The 19,124-nt window shown below is 51.5% G+C and overlaps 2 protein-coding genes across 3 annotated transcripts in view; one reads left to right on the plus strand and one right to left on the minus strand.

The window, feature by feature from the left end:
• Positions 1–557, plus strand: part of Sptan1 (spectrin alpha, non-erythrocytic 1) — a 65,764-nt gene extending 65,207 nt beyond the window's left edge. For both annotated transcript variants that reach the window (XM_059259948.1, XM_059259949.1), the window contains one exon: positions 100–557. In XM_059259948.1, coding sequence (XP_059115931.1) covers positions 100–225 — 126 coding nt within the window. In that variant the 3' untranslated portion in view covers positions 226–557. The remainder of the gene's footprint in view (positions 1–99) is intronic.
• Positions 545–18,095, minus strand: Dync2i2 (dynein 2 intermediate chain 2). The gene is made up of 9 exons (XM_059259950.1): positions 17,910–18,095; positions 8,069–8,317; positions 3,538–3,647; positions 2,767–2,924; positions 2,160–2,269; positions 1,674–1,841; positions 1,344–1,576; positions 1,005–1,162; positions 545–884 (listed from the first exon to the last, which is right to left on the minus strand). The coding sequence occupies exons 1-9, from the start codon at positions 18,093–18,095 to the stop codon at positions 646–648; spliced, it is 1,611 nt and encodes a 536-aa protein (XP_059115933.1). The 3' UTR covers positions 545–645.
• Positions 18,096–19,124: the final 1,029 nt, after the last annotated feature.

A 19,124-nucleotide genomic window follows, 5' to 3' on the forward strand; every position in this document is an offset into this window, starting at 1 on the left:
TGAAGGGGGGCCCCCCACACACACACAGTCAGGTCTGGCCTTCCCTGTGGGCGCGTGTTGTCATGGTTGAGCTAACTGCACGCACCACCGTTCCTCCAGAACCTGACCCGGGAACAGGCCGACTATTGCGTCTCCCACATGAAGCCCTATGTGGATGGCAAAGGCCGTGAACTCCCTACCGCCTTCGACTACGTCGAGTTCACCCGCTCCCTCTTTGTGAATTGATCCGTGGCTCCCTGTAGGTGAGCCTGACCCACACTGCTTGCCTTGTGTCCCCCGCTGCATGTCACTTCCTAATATCCAGACAGTGTTACTTTCCAGTGTAGCCATAGGCCTGCTTAGCTTGGGGTAAGACGTCGTAGAAAACGGTGCTTCAGTAAACTGCTTACAGTCCAATCACAATCACCAGGTTGCTGTGGGACCCAAACCCGTTGGAGCCAGCTGCCCTCATTCCCACTTAAAATCAAAGCAGCTGGCTCACCTTGTTCTCTCTTCCTCCCTTCCCTGATTCTGTTTTCATGTAAAAGACAAATAAAGGACTCAATTCTCCCGGAAAAGCCTTTGTTCCTCTTTATCCAGCTTAGTTAGCACACAGCCAAGTCCCTTCCTGGAGGGACAGCCCACCCCTGCTGCTCCTTGTGGCCCTCAGGTAGCTACTTCTGCTTCCAGTTGGTCCAGGTCCTCCATTTCCCTGGGCCCTTGTTCTGTGAAGGCTGTACTCAGCTGCCACACCTTTACCATGCCCTTGGCATCACCAGCAGCCAGGAGCTGAGTCTGCTGGCTGTTGAACTCCAGACAGTAGACGGGACTTCCATCTTGGGTTTGTGTTATGGAAACTGTGGGTTTCTGGGAGCTTTTCTGGAGGTCAAACAGTTGTACATCACCTGCAGGGAGAAAGGTTCAGAAACTAGGAACCACAGCTGGGAGAGGCTGTGGCATGCACTTTCCCGTGTGCAAGCCCTCCTCATCCCATGCCTTGAACAGGCCCTGGGGCTCTCACCCACCTTCCCCAGAAGCAGCAGCAAACACCAAGGGCCGCACAGGGGACCAGCGCACGGCAAACAGGTACTTGTGAGAGAGCTGTAGGGAGGTGAGAGGCTGGGCCTGCAGCATGGAGTACAGGTGGACGTGGCCGTCGGTCCCAGCACTCAGGAAGAGATTCCTAGACAGAGACAGAAGCACCTCCTGGGCTGTCTGCCTGTGGAAAACTCCCTTGGCCTCCACGTCTGAGATGAGTCCCAGGACCCACCCCCATCAAAGTCCAAAGAACCAGAATGCTGGTGTTGAAAAACTGGGCAGGGTGGCCTTCCCTGTGCCTGAGCAGTGAGCCCAGGCTGCCCTACCTGTGGAAGGGGGAACAGCTCACAGAGTACACGGGGCCACCATGAGGAAAGAACGTGAACTGCACGGGGGCCCTGAGGGGCACAGAGCTAGCCATCCGAGTGAGCGCAGCTGCCTCTGCCGCCAGGGAACACTTGAGGGGGAAGCCACCTTCTGTGCCCAGAACGAAAAGGCTGGAGTCGAAGCTGGAGAAGGCCACTGATGTCACCCCCACCTCAGTCTCTCCACGGGGTGGCTGTGGAAAAACGGCAGTGACCATAAACAGCCAGTGGGCGGAGGGAAGAGCACAGACAGGTGCCCACAGCCCACTGTCCTTGGGCCCGTGTCCCTACCTTCTTCAGTTTGGTGCTCCTCGGCAGCTGCTGCACGGCCAGAGCAAAGCCCTTGCAGAGCCGCAGCTGGCCCGCCCCGCTGCCCCTCCAGAGCAGCACCCTCCCGTCAGTGGCCGCACTCAGCACCTGGAAGCGGGGGCTGTGCCGGGGTTCGGGCAGCCATAGCACCTGAGATCACAGAGCATGGGGCAGGGGAGAGGGGGGCATCCCCAGTGTCGGCCTCCCCCAGCTGTCCCTCAGAGCCAGGGGTGGCACAGGCTTCCCAAGTCCTTCCCCCAGGCCACTGTGCCAGCACCCAGGAAGGCTGGCGCAGGCCACCTGTGTAGGAGGAGGCTGGAGAAAAGCCCTGTGCCCTAGAGAGCAACCAGGGGTGAGCTGGCTCAGACTGACAGCTGTCCAACCACAGCTCCCTGAAGCAGCTGATGCCATCACCCCCCTCCAAGGGTGTGGAAGTGACCTCCTGCTCCCCCCCATCAGCCTCCTGACCTGATACACAGGGTCTGTGTGGGTGTCGTCAGTCAGCCCTGTGCGCCACAGCAGTGGGTCTTCGGGTCGGCCCATGTCCCACACCAGCACTTCACCGCTATACAGCCCCCCTGTGAGGGTAAGCAGGGTCTGGGCACCAGCTCAGCCACACCCAGCAACCCCTCCACGCCACGTAGTCAGAACAAAGGCCTCCCTCTGCTGAGGATTTCCTGGGGCTCACTCAGTCCCTCCTTGCTGCACCTTGGGGACCACTCCCCACAGAAAGCTGAGGCCCGTGCCCAGCAGCCCACCCCTCCAGCAGGCACATCTGCTGTCAGCACTGAGTAGACCACCTCTTTAACCAACTTTTCTCATCCTGCTTCTTCAACAGCCAGACTCAGCCCCTTCAAATGACTCCTTCCTCTAAGCTCCACCCCCTCACAGGTCCACAAGGGCAGATTATCCCCCAGCTACAGACAAGCCAGAGGGCCAGGGCAACCTCACTGACTCCCAAGTGGCCTGCCCTGGCCAGCAGCTGACAGGCCAGCCAAAGGCTTCCTGGTGCCCGTAGCTGGGTGGGAAGCAGAACCTTGGGAAGAGAGGAGGCTGGGGAAGGCTAGGCACTTACCTGCAATGTGTGAGGGCTGCGTGGGATGGAAGGCCAGGCACATGACGGCACTAGACACCTCCACCACTACTGATGGCTGCTGGGGGTTCAGGCCTTGGCGGTCCAGGTTCCAGGTACACACATAAGACTTGAGCGTGCTCCAGTCCCCATCGTCTAGCCTGCATGAGGACATGCCTGAGTGACCTCCAGGGCTCCCAGCACTTCCTCCATCTCTGCCCCGCTAACCCCTGCAAAAATTAGCCTGTGCCCCCTTCATACCCAGACTGTACTATGGGTATATTCACAGGTTCCTCTGTGGCACTCAAAAGGGCACAATGCTCCCTAGAAAAGAGTTCTTCCCAAGCCAGGTATGATGTCACTGCAGGTGCCCTGTCTGTACACCCCAGGTGTAACAGAAAATGCTGGTCACATGCGGACTCTGCCTTTGAGCTGGGCCATCAATAGCCCACTGTAAGCAGAGGACACTTGTAATTCCAGCACTGAGTCAAAGAGACCAGTGCCATCCTAAGCTACATAGTGAGACCCTATGGTAGGGAAAAGGGTTCTCAGACCCCAAGTGTGTATCTATGCATTGGTGGGACCACGGAGCATCCAGCAAGAGACAGCAGAGTAATGGCTGGGGGCCAACATGAGCTCACTGCCAGGTGGGGAGGTGGCCTTGAGGCATGGGCCCTCAGCCCCTCCCTTGCTCTTTACCCTGAAGCTAATGAAACAGGCCCAAACAAGTCTTGGGATCTCCATTATTTCCCAAACACCCCAGCTGTCACTCACCGACCATAAGCACAGGCCAGCACAGAGCCTGTGGAGTTCCAGGAAATGCCGGTCACATGCAGACCCTGCCCTTGGGCTGGGGGGTAGACCAGGGTGTGCAGACAGGACACCTACAGAGACAGGACAATCCTAGCCCTAAGCACTAAAACCATTAAGTGGTTCTCAACCTGTGAGTCAGGACCCTTTTGGGGGTCAAATGACCTAAAACCATTGGAAAACACAAATATTTACATTACAATTCATATCGACAGTTATGAAGTAGTAACGAAACTAATCTTATAATTGGGGGTCACCACACCATGAGGAACTGTATTAAAGGGTCACAGTACTAGGAAGGTTGAGAACCACTGGACTAGTAGGTAGCCTCAAGGCAGCACAGGAAATCACACCGAGCCTAGGCAGACTGAGGCCTACAGCTGCCCACACCCACTGGTCAGCCCGAAGGATGACGTAGACTACTCTAGGCATGGGGCTCATCATTATAATCCCAGCACTTGGGAGGCTGAGGCAGGAGGACTGCATGAGTTCTAGGCCAGCTTGAACTACAGAGTGAGTACCAGGCTGGCTTCCTAACAGGACCCTGTCTCCATATGGCCCCCACCCCCAAAGACAGAAAATAGCCTTCACCTGCCATCCGTGTACTGCAGGCACTTCCGGAGCCTTGGAAGGTGCCTGGGAAGTGCAGCGGGCACAGGCTGCAAGCCAGGGTCTCAGGGCTCAGCACATGGGCAGCAGCTGCACACAGGATGACATTAAACTCCAGCGGCCTACACACCTAAGAAAGGCTAGCATGCCAATTTTATTATGGACATACTAGGTGGGGAGTCTCAATAGATAACCCAGGCTAGCCTCACACTCATGGCAATCCTGCTTCAGTCTCATGGTGCTAGGATTACAGATGTGGGCCAACATGTCTGGCTCCACACCGTCTCCCAAAATCTTGCAGTCTTGATTTGGAGTCTTTTTCCCAGCAGGTGGGAGCAGCAAAAGAGATGGTCACAGTCCCAACAGATGGGGGGGGGGGGTTGGAGTGGAGGGAAGGGGGGGTGGGCCTTAGTAGCTGAGAACCAAAACTCAGGTGTAAAGCTCCACACCTCCCAATCTCATGATTGGCCCAAGGCAAGAGCCCAGTCCTGCAGAAAAGCCTTCAGGAACACACGTCCACTGCCACTAATATACACGGCTGTGGGAATGCTGATGGACCCCCAAAGGCCACACAGCAGCAGTCCCACTCATGACAGAGACCCCAGGAGTACGGCCCACTAGTGTGGTGAGGCATGCCTGCAATGCCAATACCCAGGAGGCTGAGGAAGGTGGAGTGCCAAGACTTTGAGGCCAGCCTGGGCTATATAGGCAGGTGAATCTGAGTTCAAGGTCAGCCTGGTCTGCATGGTGAGTTCCAGACTAGCCAGATCTATACAGTGAGATCCTGCTGTTCTTTGTTTTTGAAATAAAAAAGACACTCTGCCTTGGGGCAGCCCACTCCAATATGTTTTTGGAACATTTGCTTTGCTAAATAACTTCTGCTTAAGCTGTCAAAAATAAATAAGTAAACCAAAACACAAAGTAAAATGAGAGTAAAGCAAGGCACAGCCTCCAGAGACCTGGACATCGTCAAGGCAGCCGGACAAGCCGAGGACGCAAGCCAGTGAGTGCAGATGAGCCTGTCATGTGGCTGCCGATGAAGAGGCTGAAGTCTGCACCCTACCAGAGTCACCCACTGCAGAGATGCCTTCAAGAAAATGGTTAGGGACAAGGCCAAGGCAGGAGGAAAGCATGGGTCTGTCACATGCGGCTCCTTGACCTGGGACCTTCTGCCCTAAACTCCTTTACTTGGGGAAAATCATGAGCCTATATGCATTGTCACCTGGGCACTTTCAGTTATAAGATTAACACTAAGAGGCAAACTGTAACTGGTCGTGGTGATGCACATCTCTGGAGATAGAAGTGGGGAATCTCTGCAAGTTCGAGATCAGCATGGTCCCCATAATGAGTTCTAGGCCAGCCAGGGCTACACAGTGAAACCCTATCTCAAAAGGAAAAAAAAAAAAAAAAAAAACCATGGCTAAAGATTAAGCATATGTACTGCTCTTCCAGAGAACCTGAGTTCAATTCCCAGCAACTACATCAGGCAACCTACAACAGCCTGTAACTCCGACTCTTAAAAATGACACCCTTTCTAACCTCCATGGGCACCATACTCTCACGTGCACATACCCACAGGCAGATAGAGACATGGAAGCAGAGACACAGTCAGACAGACAGACATCTGGACTGGAGAGATGGCTCAGTGATTGAGAACAATGGCTGCTCTTCCAGAGAGTTCAATTCCCAGCACCCACATGGTGGCTCACAACCATCTGTAATGAGATCTGGTGCCCTCTTCTGGCAAACAGGCAGACAGAGAACTGTATACATAAAAATAAATAAATCTTAAAAAAAAAAAAAAAAGCACACCCTACAGCCAGGTGGCACACGTGGGTGACTGTCACACTCACAGGAGGAGTGGCAGCCTGGACTCTGAGCAAGAAACAAAACAAGGCTGGGCGGCGGCGGCGGCGGCAGCAGCGGCAGGGCACACACCTTTAATCCCAGCACTCACGGGGCAGAGGCAGGCAGATCTCTGTGAGTTTGGGCCAGCCTGGGCTACAAAGCACCTTCTAGGACAGCCAGAAAAGAAACAAAACAGTAAAGGCTTCTATGTCATCATGTAAACCTTTTTAAACGGCTCCGTTTCTTCTGAGGCAGGGCTCCCAGCCTCCTCAGTTCTGGGACAATAAATATTTACCACCATGGTGGGCAAGAAATGTTCTTGATTTTTATTTTCATTTGTTTATTTATTTATTTATTTATTTATTGGCTTTTCAAGACAGGGTTTCTCTGTGTAGTCCTGGCTGTCCTAGAACTAGCTCTGTAGCCCAGGCTGACCTCGAACTCACAGAGATCCGCCTGTCTCTGCCTCCCGAGTGCTGGGATTAAAGGTGTGCGCCGGGCTGGAGAGATGGCTCAGGGGTTAAGAGCACTGGCTGTTCTTCCAGAGGTCCTGAGTTCAATTCCCAGCACCCACATGGTGGCTCACAACCATCTGTAATGCGATCTGGTGCCCTCTTCTGGCCTGCAGGGATATATGCAGGCAGAATACTGTATACATAATAAATAAATAAATCTTTAAAAAAAAAAAAAAAAAAAGGTGTGCGCCACCACCGCCCGGCGTGTTCCTGATTTTTGATTCCTGGGTTCAATCCCTAACACTTTCTACCACCTCAGCACTTGGGAGAGGCAGGAGTCAGAGAGTCAAGGTCATTCTCAAACACACAGATTAGATGAATGGATGGATGGATAGATGGACAGACAGACAAACAGGCAGATAGCTGGCTACATCAGACCCTGTCCACAGATAGATAGATAGATAGATAGATAGATAGATAGATAGATAGACAAACAAGTAGATATATATGTACGTATGGCTGAGGCGGGGCTCAGTGGTGGAGTGTGCACTCAGCATGCACAAGGCCCTGGTTTCAATCTGTAGAATCAAAATGAAAGATCACAGCCTGGCGGTGGCGAACACCTTTAGTCCCAACTCTCTGGAGTCAGAGGCAGGTGGATCTCTGTGAGTTCGAGGCCAGCCTGGTCTACAGAGCAAGTTCTAGGACAGCCAGGGCTGTTACACAAAGAAACCCTGTTTTCAAAACCTTGAGGGGTTGGGGATTTAGCTCAGTGGTAGAGCACTTGCCTAGCAAGCACACGGCCCTAGATTCGGTCCTCAGCTCTGAAAAAAAAAAAAACTTGAAAACCCAAATCTCTCAATTGTCACACAGAGCTGGGAGAAGTGAGGTAACCTGAGGCCACTATAAAACAAGGAGACCGCCGGGCGGTGGTGGCGCACGCCTTTAATCCCAGCACTCGGGAGGCAGAGCCAGGCGGATCTCTGTGAGTTCGAGGCCAGCCTGGGCTACCAAGTGAGTTCCAGGAAAGGCGCAAAGCTACACAGAGAAACCCTGTCTCGAAAAAACAAAAACAAACAAACAAACAAAACAAGGAGACCAACCCCATCGTTTAGTCCCACTTGACACTTCAGCTGTCACCCAGCTGCACACCCAGGTCCACCGGGGACAGCTTGCAACTGTGCCTGGAAAGCAGAATGTCAAGACATGCTGGTGCCTTTAGCACACAGTCCAGGGGTCAGGTTCCAGCTCAGGTAATTCAGAGCTGTGCAGCCCAGGCAAGCCTCTCCGAGCCTCATCTACGAAGAGACGATAACAGTAATCCAGTTGACCTGAGGAGAGACCTCAGCAGCTCGTCCCCTAGGGTGGTACCTGGTGGCAGGCTGCCCTGGGGCAAACCCCACAAGCCACTTGCTTCCATTATGGTCACAGGCTTCCCCTGAACGGCCGCCTCTCCTCCCAGGGTGAGTCAGCCCCACACCCTCTGTACCTGGTGTACTGGCTGTACTGTCACTGGGTGCAGCAAAGCAAAGATCTAAAGAGGCCTGGGGCCTCACGGCCGGCACCACCCAGAGCAGCCTTACCGTCTGCTGCGGCTCTGTCCAGTTCACCTCGTAGCCATCGAAGGCGTGGCTCTGCCAGTTGCTGTTCAGCTCCCGGATGACCATGACCTCCACCCTCCGGAGAAAGGCTGCAAGCTTGAGAGTGTCGTGCTGGGAAACAGGCACCATGGCCACAGGCTCAGGGGCCTCTGTCTGCACCTGGGCATCCGCATGTGTCTGGGCCTGGGCAGACGCCTCTGCTGTGGCAATACTGGCTGTCTGGCAACTTTTCTGAAAGGAGATTAAACCAGGGTCAGGGGCCAGTGAAATGACTCCATGGGTAAAGACACTTGCTGCCAAGTTCAGTGATCTGGGTTTGATTCCCAGAACCCACACGGTGGAAAGAGAGAACCGGAGAACCGACTCCTGAAATCTGTCCTCAGACTTGCATGAATATCGGCACAAACACACACAAAATCACTTTTAAAAAACAGTGGGGGGAGGGGTGTTTCCTAGAGAGATGGCTCAGTGGTTGAGAGCACATACTGCATGCTGTATGTGGTGGTGCACATCTTTAATCCCAGCACTGGGGAGGCTGAGGCAGACTGATCTCTGTGAGTTCGAATCCAGCCTGGTCTACTGCCCTAGGCTGTTCTCTGTTGCTACACTGACCAACCAACTTGAGGAGAAAAGGGTTTATTTACAGTTAAAACTCCATCACTGTCTTAGTCAGGGTTTCTATTGCTGTGAAGAGACACCAGGACCATGGCAACTCTTAAAGAAAACGTTTAGTTGAGGGGGCTGGCTTACAGTTTCAGAGGTTCAGTTAATTATCACCATGGCAGGGAGCATGGAGGCGTGCAGGCAGAGGTGGTGCTGGAGCTCAGTCCTACATCTTGCAGGCAACAGGAAATCAGCTGATTCACTGGGTGGTATCCTGAGTATATGAAACCTGGAAGCCCACTCCCACAGTGACAGTGGGCCACACCCACTCCAACTAAGCCACACCCCCTAATAGTGCCACTCCCTATGAGATTATGGGGTTATGGGACTCTGGGGGCCAATTACATTCAAACTACCACAACTATCAAAGGAAGTCAAGGCAGGAACTTAAGGTAGGAACCTGGAGACAGGAGCTTAAGCAGAGGCCACAGAAGAATCTAGCCACTTCTACAAGCCAGGACCACCTGTGAGAGTGGTACCACCCACGGTGGCTGGGCCCTCCCACAACAATCTTTAATCAAGAAAATGCCCCACAGACATGCCTACAGACCAATGTGATGCAGGCATTTCAGCAACTCGCAGATGACGCTACCTTGTCAAGTTAACAAAACAACAAAAACTAACCAGAACAGGTCCCTTTCTCTCAGACAGGCATCCGCCACAAGTCAGTGGGCAGAAGGCAATCGCTACTCCTGTGACCCTCTGGCGACCTCTGCACAGGCCCCATCCCTACTTCAGTGGGCATGGGGACAGGCATCAGATCAAAGGTGTGGCCACCTTTATCACCTTGTCTTTACCAAGAGGCTCGTGGGAGTGAGGCCCAGACCACTGCCCCCCACCAAAGCTCTGCACACGAAGCCCCTCCAGGACCACAAGGCCATGGGACCTGGTGCAATTCCTTTCCCAGCAACAAGGGACATGGACAGGCAGCTGTCCCTAGCAGCCAGCTGTCTGTTTTATCAACTCCACACCTGCCCCAAACTCCCAGTTGGCAAACAGGGCATCCCTCCAGCACAGGCCTCCCTTACCATTTCCACATGCCCAGCACTTTACCCGGTGTTTGGGGAGCAAATGTAAACACACCCTGACCTGCTACTACCTGCCAGACAACGGGAAAGACCACACACAGGGCCCTTGGTGCCAGGCACATCAATGGAGAACACAAATCAAAACAGAAGGCCCCAGTACAAAGGTGCTTGGCTCTGGCAGAGGCCTGAGGGGGTCAGCTTGACAGCTAGCCACATGGGACACGGAGAAGGCCTTTGCAGCCCCTTCAGACTCAAGTATAAGGGAAAATCAGAGCCCGTGTGGAGGCTGCTGGAACCAGTCCAGGGAGCCCAAGCAAAGCCTCAGGTAGAGGCTGGAGCCAAGCAAGCCTGGCAGCTCCTACCTGTGGTCTCAGAGCTTGCAAGGCTCCTCTGGCTTCCACACATGTGCATAAGCTTGCACACAAACGGCCACAAAATAATGATGATGGTGGATTCCAGTTCTGCCTCTCAGAATCAGCTGCATGTTCCATGGGGAGGTCTTGAGACACACTACAAGGAGGCTGCCATGAGCTGGTTTGGGTTGGTGTCTGCTACTTATAGTCAAGATTGACCAGCACAGGGGCTGGGGACAGGTGTCTGGGCAGGCAGCACATGCTAAAGCAGTGGTTCAAACACTGTGGGTCACAACCCCTTTGGGGATGCATGTCAGATATTTACATTATGATTCATAACAGCAGCAAATTTACAGTTACGAACTAGCAAAGAAAATAATGTTATGGTTGGGGGTCACCACAACATGAGAACTACTATTATAGGGTCACAGCGTTAGGAAGGTTGAGAACCACTGCTCTAAAGATCTCGGGGCTGGCTCGACTACCCCTAGTTAATCACTCCTGGAAGTTGGCCTGACAGAGTAAATGTCCTGATGGTTCAGGGAAACAGCCTGGCACCTTGCCTGGACAGCAGCTCAGGGCAGACCATGAGGGCATCAGCTCCTCCACGGCCTCCGACAGCCTGACCACGGGCAAGCCAAGCGATGCTAGCCCTAGAGCAAGGCGGGAAAGTCAATGACATCACCACAGTGGACAAAGCCAAAGCTTCCAGTTGAAAACGTCTGGTCAGCCTGGTGTGGTGGTGCAACCCCGTAATTCCAGGATGCAGGAGACAGAAGCTGAGGCAGAGGCAGAAAGAGCTCTGTGAGTTCCAGGCCAACCTGGTCTGCATAACAAGCTCCAGGACATCCAGGGCTACCCTGTCTAAAAAACAAAAAAAGATGCCATCTAAACCGACACAAAGACAGTGGAGGTTTGAAAGAAAATGACCCCCAGAGAGAGGGCACTACTGGGAGGTGTGGCCTTGTTGGAGGAAGTGGGTCACTGTGGGGGTGGGCTTTGCAGCCTCATTATCTGCTCAATCCACACCCTGTGAGACAGTTCACTTCCTGCTGCCTTTGAATCAGATGTAGAATTCCACAGCCATATTCCCAGCCGCCTCTAAGGGCACTCAGCAGCCGAGCCAGCAGCCAGATCCAGCCTCCCTCCCGGGCAGGAACTTACTGTGTGTGTGTGTGTGTATCAAATGTGTATGTACAGCCTCCTCCACTTCCAGGGGCTCAAACTCACCCTGTAACTGGAGATGACCTTGAATTTGGGAGCCCCCTGTTTTCCTGGGGTTACAGGTATGTTCCCACACCCAGCTTACTTGGTGGTGGGGATTAAATGCCCAGCTTCCTGCATACTAACTAGACAAGGATTCTACCAGGTGACCGGAGTTTCCCAGGCTGAAACTCAGCTCTGAGTGCTTCTGCAGCACAGGGCTACTCAAAAGACCTGGCCCCAGGAAGCGCCCTTCCTTGGCCAGGTTGGGAGCAGATCTGTGGTAACTACTACGACTTCTGGTTAGTCAGTCTCTTCACACTGCCTTAAGGAGGGTCTAGAAACAAAAAAGCATCGCACACCTGTCATCCCAGCACTCAGGAGGTGGAGGCAGGAGGATTCTCGTGAGTTTGAGATGAGCTTGAGCAACAATGTCTCAAAGCAGAGAGGAGGGTTCCAGGCACGGTAGCATGCCTGTCATCCCAGCACTAAGGCAGTGGGACCAAGAGCATGAGCCACGGATTTACTTAAGGGCACAGGCTCCAGCAGGGGGCGCCATGTGCCATGAAACACAAGCCAAGCCCCAGCCGGCCAGAGGAGGAGACCCCAGAAGCTCACTCAGGTGGCAGAAGTCCACCCCACAGTCCATGGGACGGAAAGATAAAAACTGCTCACTCATGCTTCCTGGGTTCCTGCAGGAGGTAGGAAAGCACACAGGGCCCTTTCCTCCCTCCCCTCTCCACCCCTCCACCCCTCCCTCCCTCAAGGAGCTAGCTCAGTGTCCACTAAGGAGAAAAAAGTCCTGGAGCTGCTAGCCTGCACCTAAATGGAACTGAACACACTTTAAAAGAACAAGGTGGGGCCGGGTGGTGTTGGTGCACGCTTTTAATCCCAGCACTGGGGAGGCAGAGGCAGGCGATCTGAGTTTGACGCCAGCCTGGTCTACACAGAGTAACAATGTCTTGAAAAATAAAAAACAAGGAAACAAACACAAGGAGCAGGGTGGGGGCCAGCAAAATGGCTGGACAGGTAAAGGTGCTCCCCACGGAGCCTGACCGCCTGGACATACATAACGGAAGGAGAAAACTGACTCCCATGGTCCTGTGACCTCCACATGTGAGGTATGATATTTACACTAGTATCACCCACCCCCCCAGACACACACACACACACACACACACACACACACATACACACAATGTAAAAATAAACACACAAAATGAAAATAAAAGATCATAATGGAGTAGCCAACTAACCCAGGAGTTTGGGACAGCCTGGGCAAAATACCAAGATCCACTCTCAAAAACATATGTTACATGTGTGTTTTAAAGACTTATTTATGTATGTATATGTGTGTTTTGCCTGTATGCATGTATGTGCATAGTGTCCAGGAGCCAGGAGGCAACAGTAGCCTTGGAGCTGGAGTCAAGGTCTGCTGTGAGCTGCTGTGTGGACAGAGAGTAACAAGTGCTCCTGACCACTGAGCCATAACCTCTCCGGTCCACTTGTTACGTGGTTTTTGTTGTTGTTGTTGTTTTGGTTTGGTTTTTTTTGTTTGGTTTGGTTTTACAAGATGGAGTCTATCTGTGTAGCCCTGGCTGTCTTGGAATTCACTCTGTAGACCAGGCTGGCCTGAACTCACAGAGATCCGTGTGCTAGGATTAAAGGCGTGCACCACCACCACCACCACCACCACCACCACCACCACCACCACCCGGCTTACATGTATATTTTACCACTATTCTTTTTTACAATTTTTGGGGTTTTTTTTTTTGTTTTTTTTGTTTTTTTGGTTTTTCAAGACAGGGTTTCTCTGTGTAGCTTTGCGCCTTCCCTGGATCCTGGATCTCTCTCCATAGACCAGGCTGGCCTCGAACTCACAAAGATCCGCTGCCTCCTGAGTACTGGGATTAAAAGTGTGCGCCACCACCAGGCTACAATATTTTGAAATAGAGCTCATGTAGTCCAGGCTAACCTAAAACTCCTTAGGTAGCCAAGGCTGGCCCTGAATACCTGACTCCACCCCACCATGGAACCAGACTACCACATCTGGCTACTAACCCACACTCTGATAAGACAGACCTCTGGTGCTTTGGCAGCAGGCTGAGTGAAGTAGTTATTAACTACTAATGGCTCAGCATTGCGATCCATAAAACCAGATTCCCAGGTCACACCACACACCTGCTGTCCAGGGTCACAGCAGGCTGCAGGCAATGTGCACATGTGTTAAACTCTCCAGGCATCCTGTCCCAGTGGCTCCAACTGCACGGGTACCTGCATTCTAAAGGCCACCAGGGTAGTAACACTGTGCTTTCACAGAAGCAATTGTACCTTCCACAAGGACTCTAACACACACCACTAGGGAACAAGGCCCAGCCCCTAAGAAGAGTATGCACTCCCAACCCAATCTCAAGCCAATGTCCAGAACCCTTCCTGCTCTGAACAGATTAGCCTATGTTGAGAAAAAAGCTGGTTTTGGTGGCATACATCTTTAGCATCTTTAGTACCAGGAGGGGGATCTCTGTGATGGCAAAGCCAGCCAGGACAAAAAGTGAGTTCTAGGCCAGCCAAGTGTATATGGGAAACCCTGTCTCAAAAATAATAATAATGGGGCTGGAGAGATGGCTCAGAGGTTAAGAACACTGGCTGTTCTTCCAGAGGTCCTGAGTTCAATTCCCAGCACCCACATGGTGGCTCACAACCATCTGTAATGAGATCTGGCTCCCTCTTCTGACCTGCAGGAATAAATGTTCTGACACTGTATACATAATAATAAAATAAATCTTTAAAAAAAAAAAAAAAGACACTTAAAAAAAAAAAAATAATAATAATAATAATGGTGCAGGAACCATTATGGTCTGCTCTTCCAGAGGAACTGGGTTCAATTCTCTGAACCCACACAAAAGCTCACAATCCTCTGTAACTCTAGGCCCAGAGGTACCTGACGCCCTCTAATGGCCTCTAAGGGTACTACAGTCTCATGTGGTATATAAACACAACATCCATACACATGAAATAATTAAAAATTAAATTAAAAAATGTTTTAGCCGGGCAGTGGTAGCACACTCCTTTTTTTTTTTTAAGATTTATTTATTTATTATGTACACAGAAGAGGGAGCCAGATCTCATTACAGATGGTTTTGAGCCACCATGTGGGTGCTGGGAATTGAACTCAGGACCTCTGGAAGAATAGTCAATGCTCTTAACCTATGAGCCATCTCTCCAGCCCTCGAGAGGCAGGGCCAGACAGATCTCTGTGAGTTCGAGGCCAGCCTGGGCTACAGAGTGAGTTCCAGGAAAGGCACAAAGCTACACAGAGAAACCCTGTCTCGAACCCCCCCCCCCAAAAAAAAAAAATTTAAAGAACATTTAATTTCTTAAATGGAGATAAGACATTAATGCTTTCTTTTTAGTCCACTGCTAAAATGCAGACACGGATTACCACATGCCTGTGTTCAACTTCTCCAGAGGAATTTGCCAGAGTTAAAAGATACTTACAGCACTGACTGACACAGGCTTCCTGACAGGAAGGAAGGAAACATCTTTTTGTGTTTGTTTTGTTTTCAGACAGGGCTTCTCTGTGTAACCCTGGCTGTCCTGCTATCCTGGAACTCACTCTGTAGAGCAGGCTGGCTCGAACTCAGAGACCCACCTACTAAAAGCATGCACCATCACCACCACCCGGCTGATTGGAAACATCTTAACAGTTGATTAAAAGGAAATGCGGAAATAAATTCAGTTTTTGAAAGTTCTTTAATTCTGGAATTACAAATGGTTGTGAGCTGCCATGTGGAGGATGGGAATTGAGCCCGGGTCCTCTGTAAGAGCAGCCAGTGCTCTTTACCACTGAGTCAGCTCTCTAGCCCCAAAAGTAAGTTTCTAAATTACGTGCATGGGCACACGAGAGAGAGAGAGAGAGAGAGAGAGAGAGAGAGACAGAGACAGAGACAGAGACAGAGACAGACAGAGAGACAGACAAAGAGAGACAGAGAGAGAGACAGACAGACACATACCCAGGGCCAGCCAGACACAGAGTAGGACAGACAGAATGAAAGAAAGGTTAAAAAAAAAAAAAGTCTAGAGGCAAAATATAGATGAAGAAAACAGGTTAATTTAAGTTATAAGAGCCGATGGGGCCAGGCAGTGGTGGCACATGCCTTTAATCCCAGCACTTGGGAGGCAGAGGCAAAGGCAGAGGCAGGTGGATCTCTATGAGTTCCAGGACAGCCAGGACTACACAGAGAAATCCTGTCTGAAAAACAAAACAAAACAAAACAAAACAAAAAACAACAATAAAGAGTTAGTGGGACAAGCATAAGATAAGGCCAAGCATTCCTAACTAATATTAAGTCTCCATGTCTTTATTTGGGAGCTGGTTGGTAATCCAAAAGAAAGCCTGCTACACCCTGAAGCTGTAATATAGGCAGTTGTGAGTAGCTCAACCTGGGCACTGGAAACCAAAGTCAGGTCTTCTGGAAGCGCAGAAAGCATTTCTTTTTGTTGCTGTTACTTATTTTTACGCATGTGGACGTTTTACCTGGCATGTATGTTTGTGTACCACACGTGTGCCTGGTGCCTGTGGAAGCCAGAAGAGGGTGTCAGAATCTTGGAACTGGAGTTAGAATAGAAACATGTGGGTTCTGGGAGGCAAACCCAGGCCCCTGGAAAAACAGCTAGGACTCTTAACTGCCGAGCCACCTCTCCAGCCTGTTTATTGTTTTTGAGACAAGGTCTCACGGAGCCCGGGCTCGCTGCAAACCTGTGATTCCCTGCTTCCACTCTCCAAGTGCTAGAATTACAAGTGTGTGCCACCACGAGTAGCTTTCCACTTTTCTGACAATCCAAATTGTTCACATAAACCACCGATACCTAGAGAAAAAGTTGCCACTTTCTCCTGTGTCTTGCAACATCCGCACAGCTAATAAGGCAGGTAGGGGTGCTTGCAGCCAAGCCTAGACCCCTGAGTGTCATCCACAGGACCCACGTGGTAGAAACAACCAGATCCTACTGTCTTCTGACTTTCCACAAGCACACACATGCCCACACACACTCTCCCAGAATCAGTAAGTAAAATACAATCAAAAGTTCAAGAATCTCCTCCAGGAATCAGGAGACACACCCTCCAGGGTGCAGGCTTTCTCACTTCGTGTAGCAGGGCTCTAAACTGCTATCTACAAGAAAACTAATGACACTCTGGTTTGCTCTAAGAGGAAAAAGAAATCCAACCTTGAATCTTGTAAACTCTAAATCCCCAGCAAGCAAGAGCTGTTGGGAGCATCCTTCGAGGTCAGTGTACCAGTCCCAGGCTCTCTGCAGTGAACTGTGTAGTTCAGTACACACTGACCTGGCCTGGCTCCTTGCTTTCCACCGAAAGTGGTTTCATGTCTCAGGGCACAGAGAAGGCCTTGGAAGCCAGACCAGACCACAGCATGAGACTGACGGGCTCGAGACACCCACTGTCTGGGTAGGAGCCAGACTAGCGGCCCATTGCACAGCTTTCTGGGACACACTGCAGCAGACACTCCTGTAAGGAAGCTCATTTCACTCAGATGAAGAACCTGAGTTCTCTGCAAGACCTTATTCCACCTGCCTCTACTTACCCTCTTTGATCTCACCTCGGACCACTCTCCCTTTTCCTCAAGTCTTCTCCAGCCCCTCCCAAGGCCTCAAACAAATGTGCTTTGACCCCAGTTCCACAGTCAGCCAGTGCTCCCTCTCCTGAGTCTCTTCTCCAATGCCATGTCTCAGTGAGACCCACTCTGCATCTCAACGGTCCAGTTAGGAACAGTTCCTCAGCCCCTGCCTGACATAATAATGTACTTACGACTTATATGAAGTTGTATCCCTTGTAACTGTCCCAAACAAACTCCAGGAAAGCAGCTATCTCCACGTCCTCAGCTGATGAGCCCCCAGTACCCCAACACTCAGAAAGCATCAGGCCTCCCTTATCTCATTATTTGAATGGCTTTTGTTGGTTTGTTTTGTTTGTTTGTTTTTATTAAACCAGAACACTGTAGCAGGGCAGTGGTGGCACACGCCAGCACTCAGTAGGCAGAGACAGAGGCCAGCCTGTCCTACAGAATGAGTTCCAGGGCAGTCCGAGCTATACAGAGAAACCCTGTCTCGAAAAACAAATAACTAGAAAACCGTTTTAGCTAGCCCTTAAGATGCAGTCTGACCTTTCCAAAAACCACTGTCAGTTTAAAATGCCTAACAACTACCATTCACGAAAAATCTTTCAAAACGTGGTGCTGGGCCGACGCGATGGCTCGGCGGGGGAAGGCACTTTGCCAAGCCTGACAACATGAGCTGGACTCCCAGGACCCACGCCGTGAAGGAAAGAACTAATTCCTGTAAAGTTATCTTCTGATCTCCACAGCCCCACACGTTCACATAAATTAAATAAATGTCATTTAACAACAACAACGTGGAATCCTAAGAGTTTTGTTGTCCTTGTTTTTTTTGTTATTGTTGTTTTTCTCCTCGGAGACTGGTTTTTGCATTAAAATATGAAAACGCTACGCTGCGCCCCAGCCCGCCCGCCCGCGCCGCCCAGCGCGGGCCCCGCGCCCTCACCGTCTCCCCGTGGATGCCCTGGACGCCCCTCCACTGCGAGAGCACGGACGCCACGCCCAGGGTCTCGTCCTGCAGGGGAGCGGGCCTCCCGGGCCGCTCCGCGCCGCCAGCCCCGCCGGCAGCCAGCGTAGCAGCTTCAGCGCTTCCAACCCGCAGAAAAGGCCCGGGCGACGCGCGTGTTGCCATGGCGACAGCCCCGCCCACTCGCGCCGGCGCCTTGAGACGTGACCGCCGCCGGCTTTGCCTCCATTAGCGGAAGTTCGACAAGAGGAAGTGAGGCTGACGGCGCCATTTTTGAACTGGTAACAGCATCGTCCTTAAGGCCGAGAAGGAAAATATGAAGATTCATATCAGCCAATACAACAAAAAGGCTGTGGTTTTGGATTGTTCTATTCCCAGAGGCCATGTCTGGGTCCGGAACAGCCCTTCCAGGTATAAAGAAGTGAGGAAGTGAGGCGTGGGTTCCAGGTTCAAAGATGGCGCTGAGCGTCCCGCGCAGAGGCGAGGAGGGCCTGCCGCGGCCTACTGGGCCGAGCTGGTACGGAGACCAGGCTGGGTTGGAAGGAACCGGGTACTCCAGAACCAATTTCGCCGCTTGAGTCGGCAGCATTTTCAGTTTCTCCCTTAATGAAAAATATTCGTACACAGATCGAAAGTGGGGTTGAATGGGTAGAAGGCCCAAATGAGAAAGTTTAGATAAAAAAATAAATAAATAAAATTCTTGCTAAACTGAAATTAGAGACAAAAACAACCACTGGGGATGAAGTTGAGCTCAATGATAGATTGCCCCAGACTCAGTCAGTCCTCAACACACCCACACACACAAAAGGGCACAACTACCAGTTAATGAGTACCGACAATGTGTCAAGCAAAGTGCCCAAAGTCATATGAATGTTTATGTTATTAAATCCTCAACCTACAGAAGCAACTGCTTGCTTGCTTGTTGGCTGGTTGGTTCGTTTTTTTGAAGTGCTGGGGATGGAACCCAGGACTTCCTGCATACCAACCCCTATGCTCTACCCATAAACTACATCTACATCGCAGCTGTTCTTACAGTGCCTCTTGACTGTACTGACAGATCTGTAACTGTCCTAAATCACCCAGTAAGATCCTGCAGGTGGCCTGCCTGATCGCCAAAACCAAGCCCTGAGCCTCTAGGCCTTAATCTGCTCCTTTAGTCCACTGGGCCCATTTCCTCTTTCCTCAGCCTGGGAA

Source organism: Peromyscus eremicus, chromosome 4, assembly GCF_949786415.1.
Source record: "Peromyscus eremicus chromosome 4, PerEre_H2_v1, whole genome shotgun sequence".
NCBI classification, from domain to species: Eukaryota; Metazoa; Chordata; class Mammalia; order Rodentia; family Cricetidae; genus Peromyscus; species Peromyscus eremicus.